The sequence below is a fragment of the Zea mays genome, chromosome 7, assembly GCF_902167145.1.
Source record: "Zea mays cultivar B73 chromosome 7, Zm-B73-REFERENCE-NAM-5.0, whole genome shotgun sequence".
Lineage (NCBI taxonomy): Eukaryota > Viridiplantae > Streptophyta > Magnoliopsida > Poales > Poaceae > Zea > Zea mays.
Window position 1 is genome coordinate 86633314 of NC_050102.1, and position 16715 is coordinate 86650028.

Consider the following 16715-nt stretch of genomic DNA (forward strand, 5'->3'; position numbering starts at 1 on the left):
TGCACCTTTACTTTCCGTCCCATTAGGCAAACCACCAACTTTTGATGGTGAAGATTATGCTAGGTGGAGTGATTTAATGCGATTTCATCTAACCTCACTCCACAAAAGTATATGGGATGTTGTTGAGTTTGGTGCACAGGTACCATCCGTAGGGGATAAAAACTATGATGAGGATGAGGTGGCCCAAATCGAGCACTTCAACTCTCAAGCAACAACAATACTCCTCGCCTCTTTAAGTAGAGAGGAGTATAACAAAGTTCAAGTGTTGAAGAGCGCCAAGGAGGTTTGGGATGTGCTCAAAACCGCGCACGAAGGAGATGAGCTTACAAAGATCACCAAGCGGGAAACGATCGAGGGGGAGCTCGGTCGCTTCCGGCTTCGCAAAGGAGAAGAGCCACAAAACATGTACAACCGGCTCAAGACCTTGGTGAATCAAGTGCGCAACCTCGGGAGCAAAAAGTGGGATGACCACGAGGTGGTTAAGGTTATTCTAAGATCTCTTATTTTTCTTAAACCTACTCAAGTTCAATTAATCCGTGGCAACCCAAGATATACACTAATGACCCCCGAGGAAGTAATCGGGAATTTTGTAAGTTTTGAGTGCATGATCGAAGGCTCGAGGAAGATCAACGAGCTTGATGATCCCTCCACATCCGAAGCTCAACCCGTCGCATTCAAGGCGACGGAGGAAAAGAAGGAGGTGTCTACACCAAGTAGACAACCAATCGACGCCTCCAAGCTCGACAATGAGGAAATGACGCTCGTCATCAAGAGCTTCCGCCAAATCCTCAAACAAAGGAGGGGGAAAGACTACAAGTCCCGCTCCAAGAAGGTTTGCTACAAGTGTGGTAAGCCCGGTCACTTTATAGCTAAATGTCCATTATCAAGTGATAGTGACAGGGGCGACGACAATAAGGGAAGAAGAAAGGAGAAGAAGAGGTACTACAAGAAGAAGGGCGGCGATGCCCATGTTTGTCGGGAGTGGGACTCCGACGAAAGCTCAAGCGACTCCTCCGACGACGACGACGCCGCCAACATCGCCGTCACCAAGGGACTCCTCTTCCCCAACGTCGGCCACAAGTGCCTCATGGCAAAGGACGGCAAAAAGAAGGTTAAATCTAAATCCTCCACTAAATATGAATCCTCTAGTGATGATAATGCTAGTGATGAGGAAGATAATTTGCGTACCCTTTTTGCCAACCTTAACATGGAACAAAAAGAAAAATTAAATGAATTGATTAGTGTTATTCATGAAAAGGATGACCTTTTGGATTCTCAAGAGGACTTCCTAATTAAGGAAAACAAGAAACATGTTAAGGTTAAAAATGCTTATGCTCTAGAAATTGAGAAATGTGAAAAATTATCTAGTGAGCTAAGCGCTTGCCATGAGACAATAGACAACCTTAGAAATGAAAATACTAATTTGATAGCTAAGGTTGATTCTCATGTTTGTAATATTTCAATTCCCAATCCTAGAGATGATAATGTTGATTTGCTTGCTAGGATTGATGAATTGAACATTTCTCTTGCTAGCCTTAAAATTGAAAATGAGAAATTAATTGCTAAGGCTAAAGATTTTGATGTTTGCAATGCTACTATTTCCGACCTTAGAAGTAAAAATGAAATATTGCATGCTAAGGTTGTAGAACTAAAATCTTGCAAACCCTCTACATCTATCATTGAGCACACTTCTATTTGTACTAGATGTAGAGATATTAACATTGATGCTATACATGATCACATGGCTTTAATTAAACAACAAAATGATCATATAGCTAAATTAGACGCTAAAATTGCCGAGCATAACTTAGAGAATAAAAAAATTAAATTTGCTAGAAGTATGCTCTATAATGGGGACGCCCTGGCATCAAGGATGACATTGGCTTACAAAGGGGAGACAATGTCAAACTTAGTGCCCCTCCTAAAAGATTATCTAATTTTGTTAAAGGCAAGGCTCCCATGCCTCAGGATAACGAGGGTTACATTTTATACCTTGCTGGTTATCCGGAGGACAAAATTAGGAAAATTCACTCTAGGAAGTCTCACTCTGGCCCTAACTATGCTTTTATGTATAAGGGTGAGACATCTAACTCTAGGCAACCAACCCGTGCTAAGTTGCCTAAGAAGAAAACTCCTAGTGCATCAAATGATCATGACATTTCATTTAAAACTCTTGATGCATCATATATTTTAACTAACAAATCCGGCAAAGTAGTTGCCAAATATGTTGGGGGCAAGCACAAGGGGTCAAAGACTTGTGTTTGGGTACCCAAAGTTCTTGTGTCTAATGCCAAAGGACCCAAAACCATTTGGGTACCTAAAGTCAAGAACTAAACTTGTTTTGTAGGTTTATGCATCCGGGGGCTCAAGTTGGATACTCGACAGCGGGTGCACAAACCACATGACAGGGGAGAAGAAAATGTTCTCCTCCTATGAGAAAAACCAAGATCCCCAACGAGCTATCACATTCGGGGACGGAAATCAAGGTTTGGTCAAAGGTCTTGGTAAAATTGCTATATCTCCTGACCATTCTATTTCCAATGTTTTTCTTGTAGATTCATTAGATTACAATTTGCTTTCTGTATCTCAATTATGTAAAATGGGCTACAACTGTCTTTTCACTGATGTAGGTGTCACTGTCTTTAGAAGAAGTGATGATTCAATAGCATTTAAGGGAGTGTTAGAGGGTCAGCTATACTTGGTAGATTTTGATAGAGCTGAACTCGACACTTGCTTAATTGCTAAGACTAACATGGGCTGGCTCTGGCATCGCCGACTAGCACATATTGGGATGAAGAATCTTCACAAGCTTCTAAAGGGAGAACACATTTTAGGACTAACAAATGTTCATTTTGAGAAAGACAGGGTTTGTAGCGCATGCTAGGCAGGAAAGCAAGTTGGAGCCCATCATCCACACAAGAACATCATGACGACCGACAGGCCGCTTGAGCTACTCCACATGGATCTATTCGACCCGATTGCTTACATAAGCATCGGTGGGAGTAAGTATTGTCTTGTAATAGTGGATGATTATTCTCGCTTCACTTGGGTATTCTTTTTGCAGGAAAAATCTCAGACCCAAGAGACCTTAAAGGGATTCTTGAGACGGGCTCAAAATGAGTTCGACTTAAGGATCAAGAAAATTAGAAGCGACAACGGAACAAAGTTCAAGAACTCTCAAATCGAAGGCTTCCTTGAGGAGGAGGGCATCAAGCATGAGTTCTCTTCTCCCTACACGCCACAACAAAATGGTGTAGTGGAGAGGAAGAATAGAACTCTATTGGACATGGCAAGAACCATGCTTGATGAGTACAAGACTTCGGATCGGTTTTGGGCCGAGGCGGTCAACACCGCTTGCTACGCCATCAACCGGTTATATCTTCACCGAATCCTCAAGAAGACATCATATGAACTCCTAACCGATAAAAAGCCCAACATTTCATATTTTAGAGTCTTTGGTAGCAAATGCTTTATTCTTGTTAAAAGAGGTAGAAAATCTAAATTTGCTCCTAAGACTGTAGAAGGCTTTTTACTAGGATATGATTCAAACACAAGGGCATATAGAGTCTTTAACAAGTCCTCCGGACAAGTTGAAGTTTCTTGTGACGTTGTGTTTGATGAGACTAACGGCTCTCAAGTAGAGCAAGTTGATCTTGATGAGAAAGGTATTGAAGAGGCTCCGTGCATCACACTAAGGAACATGTCCATTGGGGATGTGTGTCCTAAGGAATCCGAAGAGGCTCCAAATGCACAAGATCAACCATCCTCCTCCACGCAAGCATCTCCACCAACTCAAATTGAGGATGAAGCTCAAGTTGATGAAGTAGAAGATCAAGCAAATGAGCCACCTCAAGATGACAGCAATGATCAAGGGGGAGATGCAAATGATCAAGACAAGGAGGATGAAGAGCAAAGGCCGCCACACCCAAGAGTCCACCAAGCAATCCAACGAAATCACCCCATTGACACCATCCTCAGCGACATTCATAAGGGGGTAACTACTAGATCTCGTGTTGCACATTTTTGTGAACATTACTCTTTTGTTTCCTCTATTGAGCCACACAGGGTAGAGGAAGCACTCCAAGATTCGGATTGGGTGGTGGCGATGCAAGAGGAGCTCAACAACTTCACTAGGAATGAGGTATAGCATTTAGTTCCACGTCCTAACCAAAATGTTGTAGGAACCAAATGGGTTTTCCGCAACAAGCAAGATGAGCATGGTGTGGTGACAAGGAACAAAGCTCGACTTGTGGCCAAGGGATACTCCCAAGTTGAAGGTTTGGATTTCGGTGAAACCTATGCACCCGTAGCTAGGCTTGAGTCAATTCGCATATTATTAGCCTATGCTACTTACCATGGCTTTAAGCTTTATCAAATGGACGTGAAAAGTGCCTTCCTCAATGGACCAATCAAGGAAGAGGTCTATGTTGAGCAACCTCCCGGCTTTGAAGATAGTGAGTACCCTAACCATGTTTATAGGCTCTCTAAGGCGCTTTATGGGCTCAAGCAAGCCCCAAGAGCGTGGTATGAATGCCTTAGAGATTTCCTTATTGCAAATGGCTTCAAAGTCGGCAAGGCCGATCCTACTTTATTCACTAAAACTCTTGACAATGATTTGTTTGTATGCCAAATTTATGTTGATGATATCATATTTGGGTCTACTAACGAATCTACATGTGAAGAATTTAGTAGGATCATGACAAAGAAATTCGAGATGTCGATGATGGGGGAGTTGAAGTATTTTCTAGGATTCCAAATCAAGCAACTCCAAGAGGGCACCTTCATTAGCCAAACAAAGTATACTCAAGACATTCTAAGCAAGTTTGGAATGAAGGATGCCAAGCCCATCAAGACACCCATGGGAACAAATGGGCATCTCGACCTCGACACGGGAGGTAAGTCCGTGGATCAAAAGGTATACCGGTCGATGATTGGTTCATTGCTTTATTTATGTGCATCTCGACCGGACATTATGCTTTCCGTATGCATGTGTGCAAGATTCCAATCCGACCCTAAGGAATCCCACCTTACGGCCGTAAAACGAATCTTGAGATATTTGGCTTACACACCTAAGTTTGGGCTTTGGTACCCTCGGGGATCCACGTTTGATTTGATTGGTTATTCAGATGCCGATTGGGCGGGGTGTAAGATTAATAGGAAGAGCACATCGGGGACTTGCCAGTTCTTGGGAAGATCCTTGGTGTCTTGGGCTTCAAAGAAGCAAAATTCGGTTGCTCTTTCTACCGCCGAAGCCGAGTATATTGCCGCAGGCCATTGTTGCGCGCAATTGCTTTGGATGAGGCAAACCCTGCGGGACTACGATTACAAACTAACCAAAGTTCCTCTTCTATGTGATAATGAGAGTGCAATCCGCATGGCGGATAATCTTGTTGAGCATAGCCGCACTAAACACATAGCCATTCGGTATCATTTTCTTCGGGATCACCAACAAAAGGGGGATATCGAGATTTCATACATTAACACTAAAGATCAATTAGCCGATATCTTTACCAAGCCACTTGATGAACAATCTTTTACCAAACTTAGGCATGAGCTCAATATTCTTGATTCTAGGAATTTCTTTTGCTAAACTTGCACACATAGCTCATAAGTATACCTTTGATCATGTCTCTTTGATATATGCTATGACTAATGTGTTTTCAAGTGTATTTCAAACCAAGTCATAGGTATATTGAAAGGGAATTGGAGTCTTCGGCGAAGACAAAGGCTTCCACTCCACTCTACTACTCATCCTTCGCCGTCTCTCCGCATCACTCTCCATCTCTGGTATAATCTTTACTCATATGTTTTATTTATGACCAAAGGGGGAGAAAGTACTTCAAAGGGCCTATATTTCATTCCAAGTATCCGTTTTTGGCGATTCATGCCAAAGGGGGAGAAAGTAATGGCCCAAAGCAAAAGGACCGCACCACCACCCTAATCTTAAGAATTAATGATTTTCAATTGGTAAATTTCAAATTGGTATCTCTTTGTGTTCTAAAGGGGGAGCAAGTAGTATTTTCAAAACTTGATACCTTAAAACCCTCTTCAACACTAAGAGGAGAATTTATTTGAGGGGGAGTTTTTTGTTTAGTCAAAGGAAAAGCATTTGAAACAAAGGGAGAAATTTTCAATCTTGAAAATGCTTCGCAAAAATCTTACTCATTTACCTTTGACTATCTTGCAAAAAGTCCTTGAAAAGAATTTACAAAAGAATTTGCAAAACAAAACTTGTGGTGCAAATGTGGTCCAATATGTTAAAAACAAAGAAACAATCCATGCACATCATATAAGTATTTATATTGGCTAAATTCCAAGCAACCTTTGCACTTACATTATGCAAACTAGTTCAATCATGCACTTTTATATTTGCTTTGGTTTGTGTTGGCATCAATCACCAAAAAGGGGGAGATTGAAAGGGAATTAGGCTTACACCTAGTCCCTAATTAATTTTGGTGGTTGAATTGCCCAACTCAAATATTTAGACTAACTAGTTTGATCTAGTGTATAAGTTATACAGGTGCCAAAGGTTCACACTTAGCCAATCAAAAGACCAAGTATTGGGTTCAAACAAAGGAGCAAGGGCCAACCGAAGGCACCTCTGGTCTGGCGCACCGGACTGTCCGGTGTGCCACCGGACATGTCCGGTGCACCAGAGGACTCCGACTTCAAACTCTTCGCCTTCGGAAATTCTCGGAAGCCGGCGCGCTACAATTCACCGGACTGTCCGGTGTACACCGGACATGTCCGGTGCTCCAAGGAAGAGCGGCCTCCGGAACTCGCCAGCCTCGGGATTTCGTTAAAGCAGCTCCGCTATAATTCACCGGACTGTCCGGTGTACACCGGACTGTCCGGTGTAACAGCGGGGTAACGGCTATTTCGGCGCCAACGGCTACCTGCGACGCATTAAATGCGCGCGCTGCGCGTGCAGAGGTCAGGCACGCCCATGCTGGCGCACCGGACAATCTACAGTGCATGTCCGGTGCGCCACCGGACATCCAGGCGGGCCCAGAAGACAGAGTTCCAACGGTCGACCCCAACGGCTTTTGGTGACATGGCTGTCGCACCGGACATGTCCGGTGTGCACCGGACTGTCCGGTGCGCCATCGAACAGACAGCCTCACCAAACGGCTAGTTTGGTGGTTGGGGTTATAAATACCCCCAACCACCCACCATTCATGGTATCCAAGTTTTCCACTTCTCAACCACTTACAAGAGCTAGGCATTCAATTCTAGACACACCAAAGAGACCAAATCCTCTCCAAATTCCACACAAAGCTTTAGTGACTAGTGAGAGAGATTTGCTTGTGTTCTTTCGAGCTCTTGCGCTTGGATTGCTTCTTTTCTTTCTCACTTGTTCTTGTGATCAAAACTCCATTGTAATCAAGGCAAGAGGCACCAATTGTGTGGTGGCCCTTGCGGGAAAGTTTTGTTCCCGGCTTTGATTTGAGAAGACAAGCTCACTCGGTCCGAGGGACCGTTTGAGAGAGGGAAGGGTTGAAAGAGACCCGGCCTTTGTGGCCTCCTCAACGGGGAGTAGATTTGCGAGAACCGAACCTCGGTAAAACAAAACCGCGTGTCTCACTCTTCATTTGTTTGCGATTTGTTTTGCACCCTCTCTCGCGGACTCGTTTTCAATTTCTAACGCTAACCCGGCTTGTAGTTGTGTTTATATTTGTAAATTTCAGTTTCGCCCTATTCACCCCCCCCCCTCTAGGTGACTATCAGTTGTGCTCCCAGAAAATCGGATAGGAGAAGCGTCAGGGGTAGTGCAACGTGTGTGATATCATGGTCCCCTGAGATGGTGATATCATGGCCCAAGGCTTAATAAAATTAATAGAGTATCCATACCAATAAGGTGCATCTTCTTTTTCGGAAGCCTATCTCGAAAGAACCTCCAAGTTAAGCGTGCTTGGTTTGGAGCAATTTGGGATGGGTGACCGACTCGGAAGTTTTCTCGGGTGCGCATGAGTGAGGACAAAGTGTGCACAAAAGACCTGTGTTGGTCTGTGGGGACAATATATAATTCTAGAGAGCTGCGAGGAGTAAGTACTGCGGTTCAGGGATTGAACGAGGTGTTACAAGTGGTATCAGAGCCGACCCTCTCGGTTTCACGAGCGTGTGTGGGTTAGGGTTCGGGTATATGACGCATGGCTCATGTGGGCCCAGAGTGGTCACATGACATGACATATGACGACACTAGACACACATACATGGCTAAGAGGGGAGGTTACTGAATTGATGTTGACCGACGAGGACGTCGGTCTTCTAAGGGGGTGGATGAGATCATCGCTCGATCTGTATACCATTGTTTGGGATGGTCATAAGAATGATACTTTTCTGCCCAATCTGTATACCATTGTTTGATGAATAAACCCAACAACGGTCGGAATAAGAACCTCTGGAAAGTTAAGCCTCCCTTGAAAATAAAGGTTTTTTTGTGGAATTTATGTCGGGGAGCGATCCTCTAAAGATAATTTAGTCAAAAGGTGTTGGAAAGGTTGCTTGACTTGTAGCTTTTGCAACCGTAATGAGAGTATTAAACATCTCTTTTTTACTGCTATATGGCCAAAAGCATATGGAGAATTATTTATTTTGCCTTAAAAATAGACATGCCAGTTAGCATTAATCATAGTATCAGGTCTTGGGGAAGCAATAGGGGTCCAGGACACAAAAAAATATTACTTTATGGAGTATCAGCTTTATTTTGGTCTATTTGGCTCAGCCAAAATAAGGTGGCTTTTAATCATAAACCAATATCATTAATTGTGCAGGTCATTTTCAGAGGTACTCACTGGTTCAGATTCTAGAGACTTCTACAGAGGAGGAATCACAACAACAAATCCTCGACGTTTGTCAAACTTTGGAAGTGGTGGCGATGAAAATCTTTGTAAATCATGAATAGCGCTCAAATGCTAGAATTGTGGATGACTAGTGTTATACACAGTCTTGTCGTTTTGCTTCTTTGAGTTAGTTTCTTTATTAAGCAACCTCATATGTAATAATTGACTTGTATTGACTGTACGCATTTCAATGCTAAAGCCGGAATTTATGTTTCCGTTCTAAAAAAATCTATGTTTTTCACGGTCATTTTGACTAAAGTTACATGAGAAGGTGAGTACAAAATCAAGCGTGATGCTAACTTTCTACGAAGACCTAGAAAATTTTGAAAGAACGTCCAAATCCATGGGAAACTACAGGTGTCTAGCAAACTGGCTAGTAAATCCATGGGAGCAGAAACCTAGTGCCGGTAAACAAAGATTCTGAAATGTTGGCTCTTGCCAAACTGCATGCATCTCTATCTCTCTTCCTGTACCGGCCGGCAAATCGAATGAAACATTATTCCACCACAACAGAAGATAAATAAACAAAAGCAAATTACGGTTGCTTTCGTCGTCCGGGTGACAACTGACAACGACGTCAAGTATAAATTCATCACTGGACGCTGACAGACACACCAACGAACGGATGATAGCTCAGGAGCATTTCAATTAGTTATTTTGGATGGGAGGACAACACTTTTGCTTGGTTCCATCTATCACCTATAGCATGTGTTGTAGTTGAATTTTACTTGCTGCTCTATATATGCAAAAGGAGGCTGCAGGTTGTGACCTTGAAGGTCACTACGGCTGACCTATGAGAAAATAATCACAATCACAACTTTGAATTCCAGCACATAGAAAAGAGGTTAACAAGGGAAATGGGGTCAAATCGCTGTTGGTAGCATCAGGGGCCAACAACAACAACAATAAACAGCCACTTCTTTCCTCCCTTACAAAAAGGGAGCGAGGTAGCTAGGAAGAGCACAACGTACAGCTGCCCTGCAAAAACCCAGGAACTGAACTGTGCTGAGGGAAAGGAAAGGAAAGGCAAGGCAAGAGGATGAACACCGACGACCTGGGCTCGCCGAGGGAACTCACCGGCCTGCAGCGGAGGAGGGCGCTGTACCAACCGGAGCTGCCTCCATGTCTTCTTCAGGTTTATTTGCGTTTTTTGCCTGCCAGCATCTTCTTAGTTTCTCCTTCACCTGCTGCATCTGCCGTCCAAGCATGCATGCATGCATCCTGCACCTTTGGTTTCTCGATTTGTGTCGTGTCGTGGATGTTTCCAAGAGTTGTTCCATTCTTATGATGTTGTCGATGTAACAAAAACACATGCTCCTTTTTCACCGCCATATATATGAAAAGCGAAAAAAGAGAGAAAGAAACCGCTCGATTTTGGACGCACGAGACCTGGAAATTTCGTCAGCTCGCTGAACAGGAAATGAAGACAACGGGTGTATTGCAAAAACAAGAAGCTCACCAAAAGATTCTTGTGGTATATCAATCCTTAGAGATGGTGGTAATGGAGATCCTTGCAAAACATGGTTGGAGTTCTAATGCCAGATTAAAGGACGCTTGATTCGAGAACAAGTTCTTTTTAAGAATGTTACTTTTTTTTAATAATGGATGTTTTATTAATTTTTTAACTGTAATGTCAAACTATAAAAGGCTGGAACATTTTTTGTTTCCATTATAAAAAAATGTAGGCTCCACTCCTATACTCGTCTTCCTTCTCTAGTAATAGCTTGCACAGGGGTGGCGGACCCAGTGCTTCTAGAGTTCTAGAGGAAGCAGAGACTTGTTGATTCATAATATAGACAGAAGCTTCTTCCTCTCACAAGTCACAAACCCTTCTTTTTTTTCCATTCAACAGGATTCAAAGTTTTGAAAAATGTGTTCCAACCACATGGCGTCACAACAGGATATTTGACGCTGATGGTTTTAGCATCGTCTAACGTTTCCGAAACTTGTGATGGGATATGACCAGGGAACGAGGGTGGAGTTTGGGGACCCAACGACAACCATTGATTCGAAATGCGCAGACATCGTCGCACAGGCATTCCCGCACACCTTCGGTCAGAGGCTGGTGCGCTTTCTGGAGCCTCACCCGGACACGGTGGTCTCTGGTTCTTCTGACGCACAAGAACGCCCACCAGTTAGGTTGGGCGTGGTGTTCTCTGGAAGACAGTCACCTGGCGTGGCGGGCATAATGTCATATGGGGTACTTTCGACGCTATGAAAGCTCGGAATCCGCACAGCGTTCTGCTTGGGTTTCTAGGTGAGCGTATCTCCATGGAGCAACTTCCAGGGTTCAAGCATTTGCATCAGCCAATATACAACATGTTAGTAGAATTTTAAACTACTCTTGGTTCTTGTCTATGGCACATTCTGTTCTTGTCTATGGCACAGTTACAGTTACAGGGTACATACTTCCTGTTTCCTCACGAATCCATTCACTGTTTATATCAGATATTTCTATGGACCCGTTAAACCACTGTTTAACTAGTTTATAGTACAAATATAATCATATACTCGTCCGATCTAATTTATAATTCGTTTTACTTTTTTATCCGATATTTAGTTGGTTCGTCTTATTAAAAAAATCATAATTATTATTAATTTTTACCGTTTAGCATATAATATATTTTAAGTGTGGTTCTGAATTTTTCATTTTTTGCAAAAAAAAAAGAATAAGACAAGACGGTGGTATTTTGGCAAAAAAAAGTTAAATGGATTATAAATTGGGAAGAGGAGAGTACCATTTTCTTAATGCAATGACATATTGATAAGAGAGAGCGACTTTGTTTTTTCTTTTTTTGTATTTCTACTGTATAGGTGGCACAGAAGGCCTGTTCGCAAAGAAGACGTTGGAAATCACAGAAGATATGCTTTCGTCATACAAAAATCAAGGTTACTCTCGTATATTACCTTGGTTCTTTTTTTTGTTTGTCGCTGTTTAATTTAAAAATAAACTAACGGACGACAAATATTGGAGAATGGAGTTATTATTTAGTAAGCTCAATTGCTGCCTATGTAGTATCACATTTGTTAATAATAGGGGATTTTTTTTGCCTCCTTGAAGGTGGTTTTGATTTGCTCGGCAGGACTGTTGATCAAATCCGCACGACAGAGCAAGTAGATGCTGCTAAGTCAGCATGCTGTGATCTTAACTTGGATGGCCTAATCATCATTGGAGGTAGACCTACTATATGGTAGCAGTGAAATTTTGGCCTCTTAATCAAATGAGATTTGCTCCACTTTTTGGTCAGATAAATGTGGGGGAAAAAGATAATAATGTACTGCTTGTACAATGCTACATCCAAGTTTCCATGATAAACACAGTGATCCTCGATGGTTTTTAATCTCCAGGGGTGACCTCCAATTCAGATGCTGCTCAGCTTGCAGAATTCTTTGCGGAGCATGACTGCAAGACAAAAGTATGTAGCCAACTCTTACAGGTCATAGGCGTCCCAACCTGAAAGAAAGAAAGCTTATTCGATAAGTAACGCTAACATTTTACAGGTCATAGGCGTCCCAGTAACGCTGAGTGGTGATCTCAGGAATCAGTTCGTGGAAGCAACTGTCGGTTTCGATACAGTGTGCAAGGTGAATCCTGTGACGAATCACTAGCAGTGCAGCAATCCAAGATTCTGAATGCAGTATACCATATCCTGGAAAGTTTATTCGGTTAATTTGCTTTCAGGTGAACTCTCAGCTCATAAGCAATGTTTGCCTCGATGCAATCTCAGCTGGGAAGGTACAAATTTCATTCATAATGCATTGAAAGTACAAATTTCTGGTAGTTTATTTTTAACAACCAGGAAGGCTGAACTGATTGTATCTAAATGGTATACTTACTCTGTTTGACACTCTCCTCTCCTTCAGTACTACTATTTTGTTCGCTTGATGGGGGGCAAAGCATCTCATGTTGCATTAGAGTGCGCACTTCAGTCTCATCCAAACATGGTATGGTTTGATGATCAAGTGAGATTAAGAAAATTCACCCAAACTGATTGTAGGTCTGTACTCTGTACATCTTTAATACTAGTAAATTTCTGCGTTCAGGTTATATTAGGAGAGGAGGTGGCGTTTTCAAAGCTCACATTGAAGGAGATTACGAACAAGATATGTGACGGAGTAGAAGCAAGGGCGGATCAAGGTATTTACACTCACATGGATATTAATTACTTCTGAGGAAAATAAATAATACATGAAAACATTTGTAACCTGCAATAATATGGTTAATTATCAGGGAAATACCATGGAGTGCTAGTAATTCCAGAGGGACTAATAGAAAGCATACCAGAAATGTATGCGCTCATTCAGGTACATCTTTTAATTCTTATATCACCTAAAGGATGAGATGGACAATGCATGCTCTGTCTGTTCCATCTCATATCACTCCATTTTTTGTCCTAAATGTATATGGTTTCAGGAAATCAATAATCTCCACAGTAGCAATGTCACTGAGGCCGACATTCCGTCTCAACTTTCTCCATGGGCCGCTGCCCTGTTCAAGTTCCTGCCATCGTTCATTAGGAGAGAGGTTGTGCATGAGTTCTATGATCGAATTTACTCGATACTATTCTGCCTGTGAAAAAAAAATGTTGTTCTGAAGATCTAAAAAAAATATTTTGTTCTTCAGTTGATCCTGCATCAGGAATCTGATAACTCAGCGCAGCTATCTCAGGTATGTGATATGGCTATGGTTAGCTCTTCTTCATCAGAGTTAATCTTGCACAATTACTGATGGCACGACATTTCCTTTTCCAGATCGATACCGAGCAGCTCTTGGCTCATTTGGTAGAAGCAGAAATGAACAAGAGAACAGTAAGCTCCACTACACTATTCTTTTTTTTTCTTTCCTTTCTTTCTTCTACAGAATTCTTGTAGTTCTGACGTTTTCACTGGTTTTTCTAGAAAGAAGGGAAGTGCAAGGGAAGAAAATTCAGCTCCGTGTGCCACTTCTTCGGTTCTCAGGCCCGAGGATCGCTGCCATCCAACTTCGACTGCAACTATGCTTATGTAAGAAACAAATCTAAACACGTTGTTTTTTTTTTGCTCCCAGAACCATGGTACCTAAATGTCAAAGAATGCAGGTCCTTGGCCATATCTGTGTGCAGATAATGGCGGCTGGATTGAATGGTTACATGGCCACTGTAACAAATCTCAAGGACTCCACAAACAAGTGGCGATGCGCTGCTGTTCCTCTAACGGTATGTTATTCCTTTAACCTGCTGTTACTGCTGTGTTAGTAACCAGTATTAGGATTGGAATGTGATTGCTTACCATTCTTTAACAGGCAATGATGAGCGTGAGGAGACACTTGCGTGGTCCAGGAGCTGTTCCGATTGGGAGGCCAGTTATCCATCCTTCTCCTATTGATCTCAAAGCAGAGTCATATGCGTAAGTATCCAGTTTTGCTTAGTTTTCATGATAACCAGAAACAGGACACGTGTAAAGAAACTCTTCTTTTTTGTTTGTTTGTTTGTGTGTTTCATATACTACTTACTACTCAGGGTCTTGAGAGAGAAAGCTTCAAGCTTTCTGCTAGATGATTTCTACAGAACTCCAGGAGGCATTCAGTTCGAAGGACCTGGCGCAGGCACCAAGCCTATCACAGTGACCATAGAAGAACAGGACTATCTGGGTGACATCGAGATACTGCAGGACTACTTGGACAAGGTGCACTGCACACACACACACACATAAAAATATTGTCTTAGACTTTCAGAAGAACAGAAAGTCAGTACCTGCTGTTAAGCTTATCAAACATAATTATATTGTCACAGGTTAGGACCATCCTGAAGCCTGGATGCTCACGGGAGATTCTCAAGGCATCCATAAGCTCCATCGCGTCAGTAAACGACGTGCTCAAGTTCATGTCGGCGCCCCTCAACACAGAGCTTCCTCTCTACCATTTCAGCTGATTTTTTTTTTAAAACCACAACAAATACACTGCTCTAGCCAATGAAAATCCGGTTGTCATATGACATGAGTCCAGTTTAGAAAATCTGGTGGAGAATCCAGAGTGCCTTCTTTTGTAACCTCTTTTTTATTCATGATATATAATATTATTGCAGATACTGGATAAGGATCAGTAGGATAGGATGGCTTGCTTCTACAGCCTAAACTACCTGAGCAATTCGTAACATGTTTCTCCAATAAATATGATCTGACAAAATCCATGTGCGGGATGTTAGTGCCTGTATCCAGTGTAACCAGCACTTGGGAGATTTCTCAAGTGCAAGATCCATCGTTGTGTTATTTTTCATGTCCAACACGGTTGCATTTTTGCCAAACTTACATAAAAGCACACACCATAAACTTTAGAGCAATCTAACAACAATCATGCTACGAATGACATTTTTAATCTGATTCCCTAGGCAATGCGATTTCAGCTGTGCGATTGCTAAAGCATACATTATCCAAATTAGAAGAGCGTATCATACTAGTGACAAAAAAATGTTGCCGCATTGCACCATATTATTTGATTATTATCCTCTGCAAGTTGACGCAGAGCTTGGTGATTTTTACAACATGGGAGTAAGCATGGATCGGATGGGTAAGAGAACTTATGCACGTTGGTGATCAACATCTGCTGCAAACCAACTTGCAGGGTAACACAACAAGATTTGGGTAGAATAGAAGCTGGAGAATGAATGTTCCATGCGTAGCAAATATTTGTGTCCCGCAGCACACAACACCTAACGGGCTAGAATGGGTAACTTTTTGTGTACTTGTTAAATGGGAACCATGCATTATATGCTCACACATTCTCATTAATCATGATAAATATATGCATGGAAAACTAGACTCAAATATTTGATATACAAAAACAGAGTTTTTTTTAAAAAAAATATATTATTATTATAATCATGGTAAACAATAGACATGCAAATAACAAGACAAACTGGTAGAACGTTCTATTATGACCATGGCTAATCATGAGATGCTTGTTGCTAACTAGTAACTACTAACGAGCGGGGAGGCGATGCTGGCTGTGCCACTGCTGCCGTTTCGAGCGGAGCTCGTCCCCATGCCACGCGGGCCGCTAGATTCACCGCCAGCGCCCAGCGGTGGGGTACAGAGCGAGGGGCGCCTGGGGATACAACGAGGCTCCTGGGGTGGTTGGTCCACGTCACCTCCAAAGGCCGCCATCGATGATGAGGGCGGACGGACGGACGACAGACGTGCCTCAAGAAGGACAAACGCGTCGCAGATCCAACGAGGCATCGACGAAAATCCTTCGGACGCTGGCAGCACGGGAACAAGACATCGACGAAGATCTGCAAAAGGGCCGGAGCTGGATGAATGCCATGGCGAACCGGGTGCCGCACCTCGCCGACGATGCCGCGCCTCACTGAGGATGAGGAGCGGCGGCGCAGGGCCGCGGACTCACTGACGTGGGCACGAGCGGGCGCCGCAACCGGGTCCGAGCGCCGGCAACGAGCCGTGCACAAGATCGAGGCCGCCGTGGCGGGGTGGAGTGGCCAGCTGAGATCCAATCGAAATCCCTAACAACTTAAGAGCATGTAACGTGGGCCACAATACGTCTGATGGGTCCCAGCTGTCAGCAATAGTGGACGGACCAAAGACAGCCTTAGGCTGTCTACAACAAGGAGCGGTATATTGTTCTGTCCGTTAAATTTGGAGGACGCCGAGCTACTTTATCCCTCCAACAACGCACGGTAAAGCTTCCGGTAAATTTAGCGTGCGTCCTTCGACCCTCTAAACTTAGAGTTCCTCTGGACGTTCGCTATCCGTCACAGCGCTGCAACTTGGGAGCAATGGCATCCTCGATCTCTGTGCCCAGCAGCCGGAGGGCGTCCTCGATCGTAGAAAAGTAGCAGATTTTTTACGGTTGTCTCGCTCGTAGAAAATATATAATAT

General features: G+C 43.0%; 1 protein-coding gene and 1 long non-coding RNA gene across 2 annotated transcripts; one reads left to right on the plus strand and one right to left on the minus strand.

The window, feature by feature from the left end:
- The first annotated feature begins 9605 nt into the window (after window positions 1–9605).
- Window positions 9606–15019, plus strand: LOC103632535 (pyrophosphate--fructose 6-phosphate 1-phosphotransferase subunit alpha). The gene is given in 19 exon segments (XM_008654305.3): window positions 9606–9978; window positions 10810–11016; window positions 11019–11100; window positions 11658–11732; window positions 11905–12018; window positions 12192–12259; window positions 12345–12428; window positions 12526–12579; window positions 12708–12788; window positions 12888–12981; window positions 13075–13148; window positions 13258–13368; window positions 13468–13512; window positions 13596–13652; window positions 13743–13847; window positions 13922–14038; window positions 14125–14228; window positions 14342–14507; window positions 14615–15019. Coding segments are annotated over 19 exon segments (1872 nt in total). The 5' UTR covers window positions 9606–9882; the 3' UTR covers window positions 14753–15019.
- A 564-nt stretch (window positions 15020–15583) lies between these two features.
- LOC103632536 (uncharacterized) lies at window positions 15584–16363 on the minus strand. The gene is made up of 2 exons (XR_556004.4): window positions 16229–16363; window positions 15584–16111 (listed from the first exon to the last, which is right to left on the minus strand). It is a non-coding gene; the product is annotated as an uncharacterized lncRNA (long non-coding RNA).
- Between the last annotated feature and the right edge of the window lie 352 nt (window positions 16364–16715).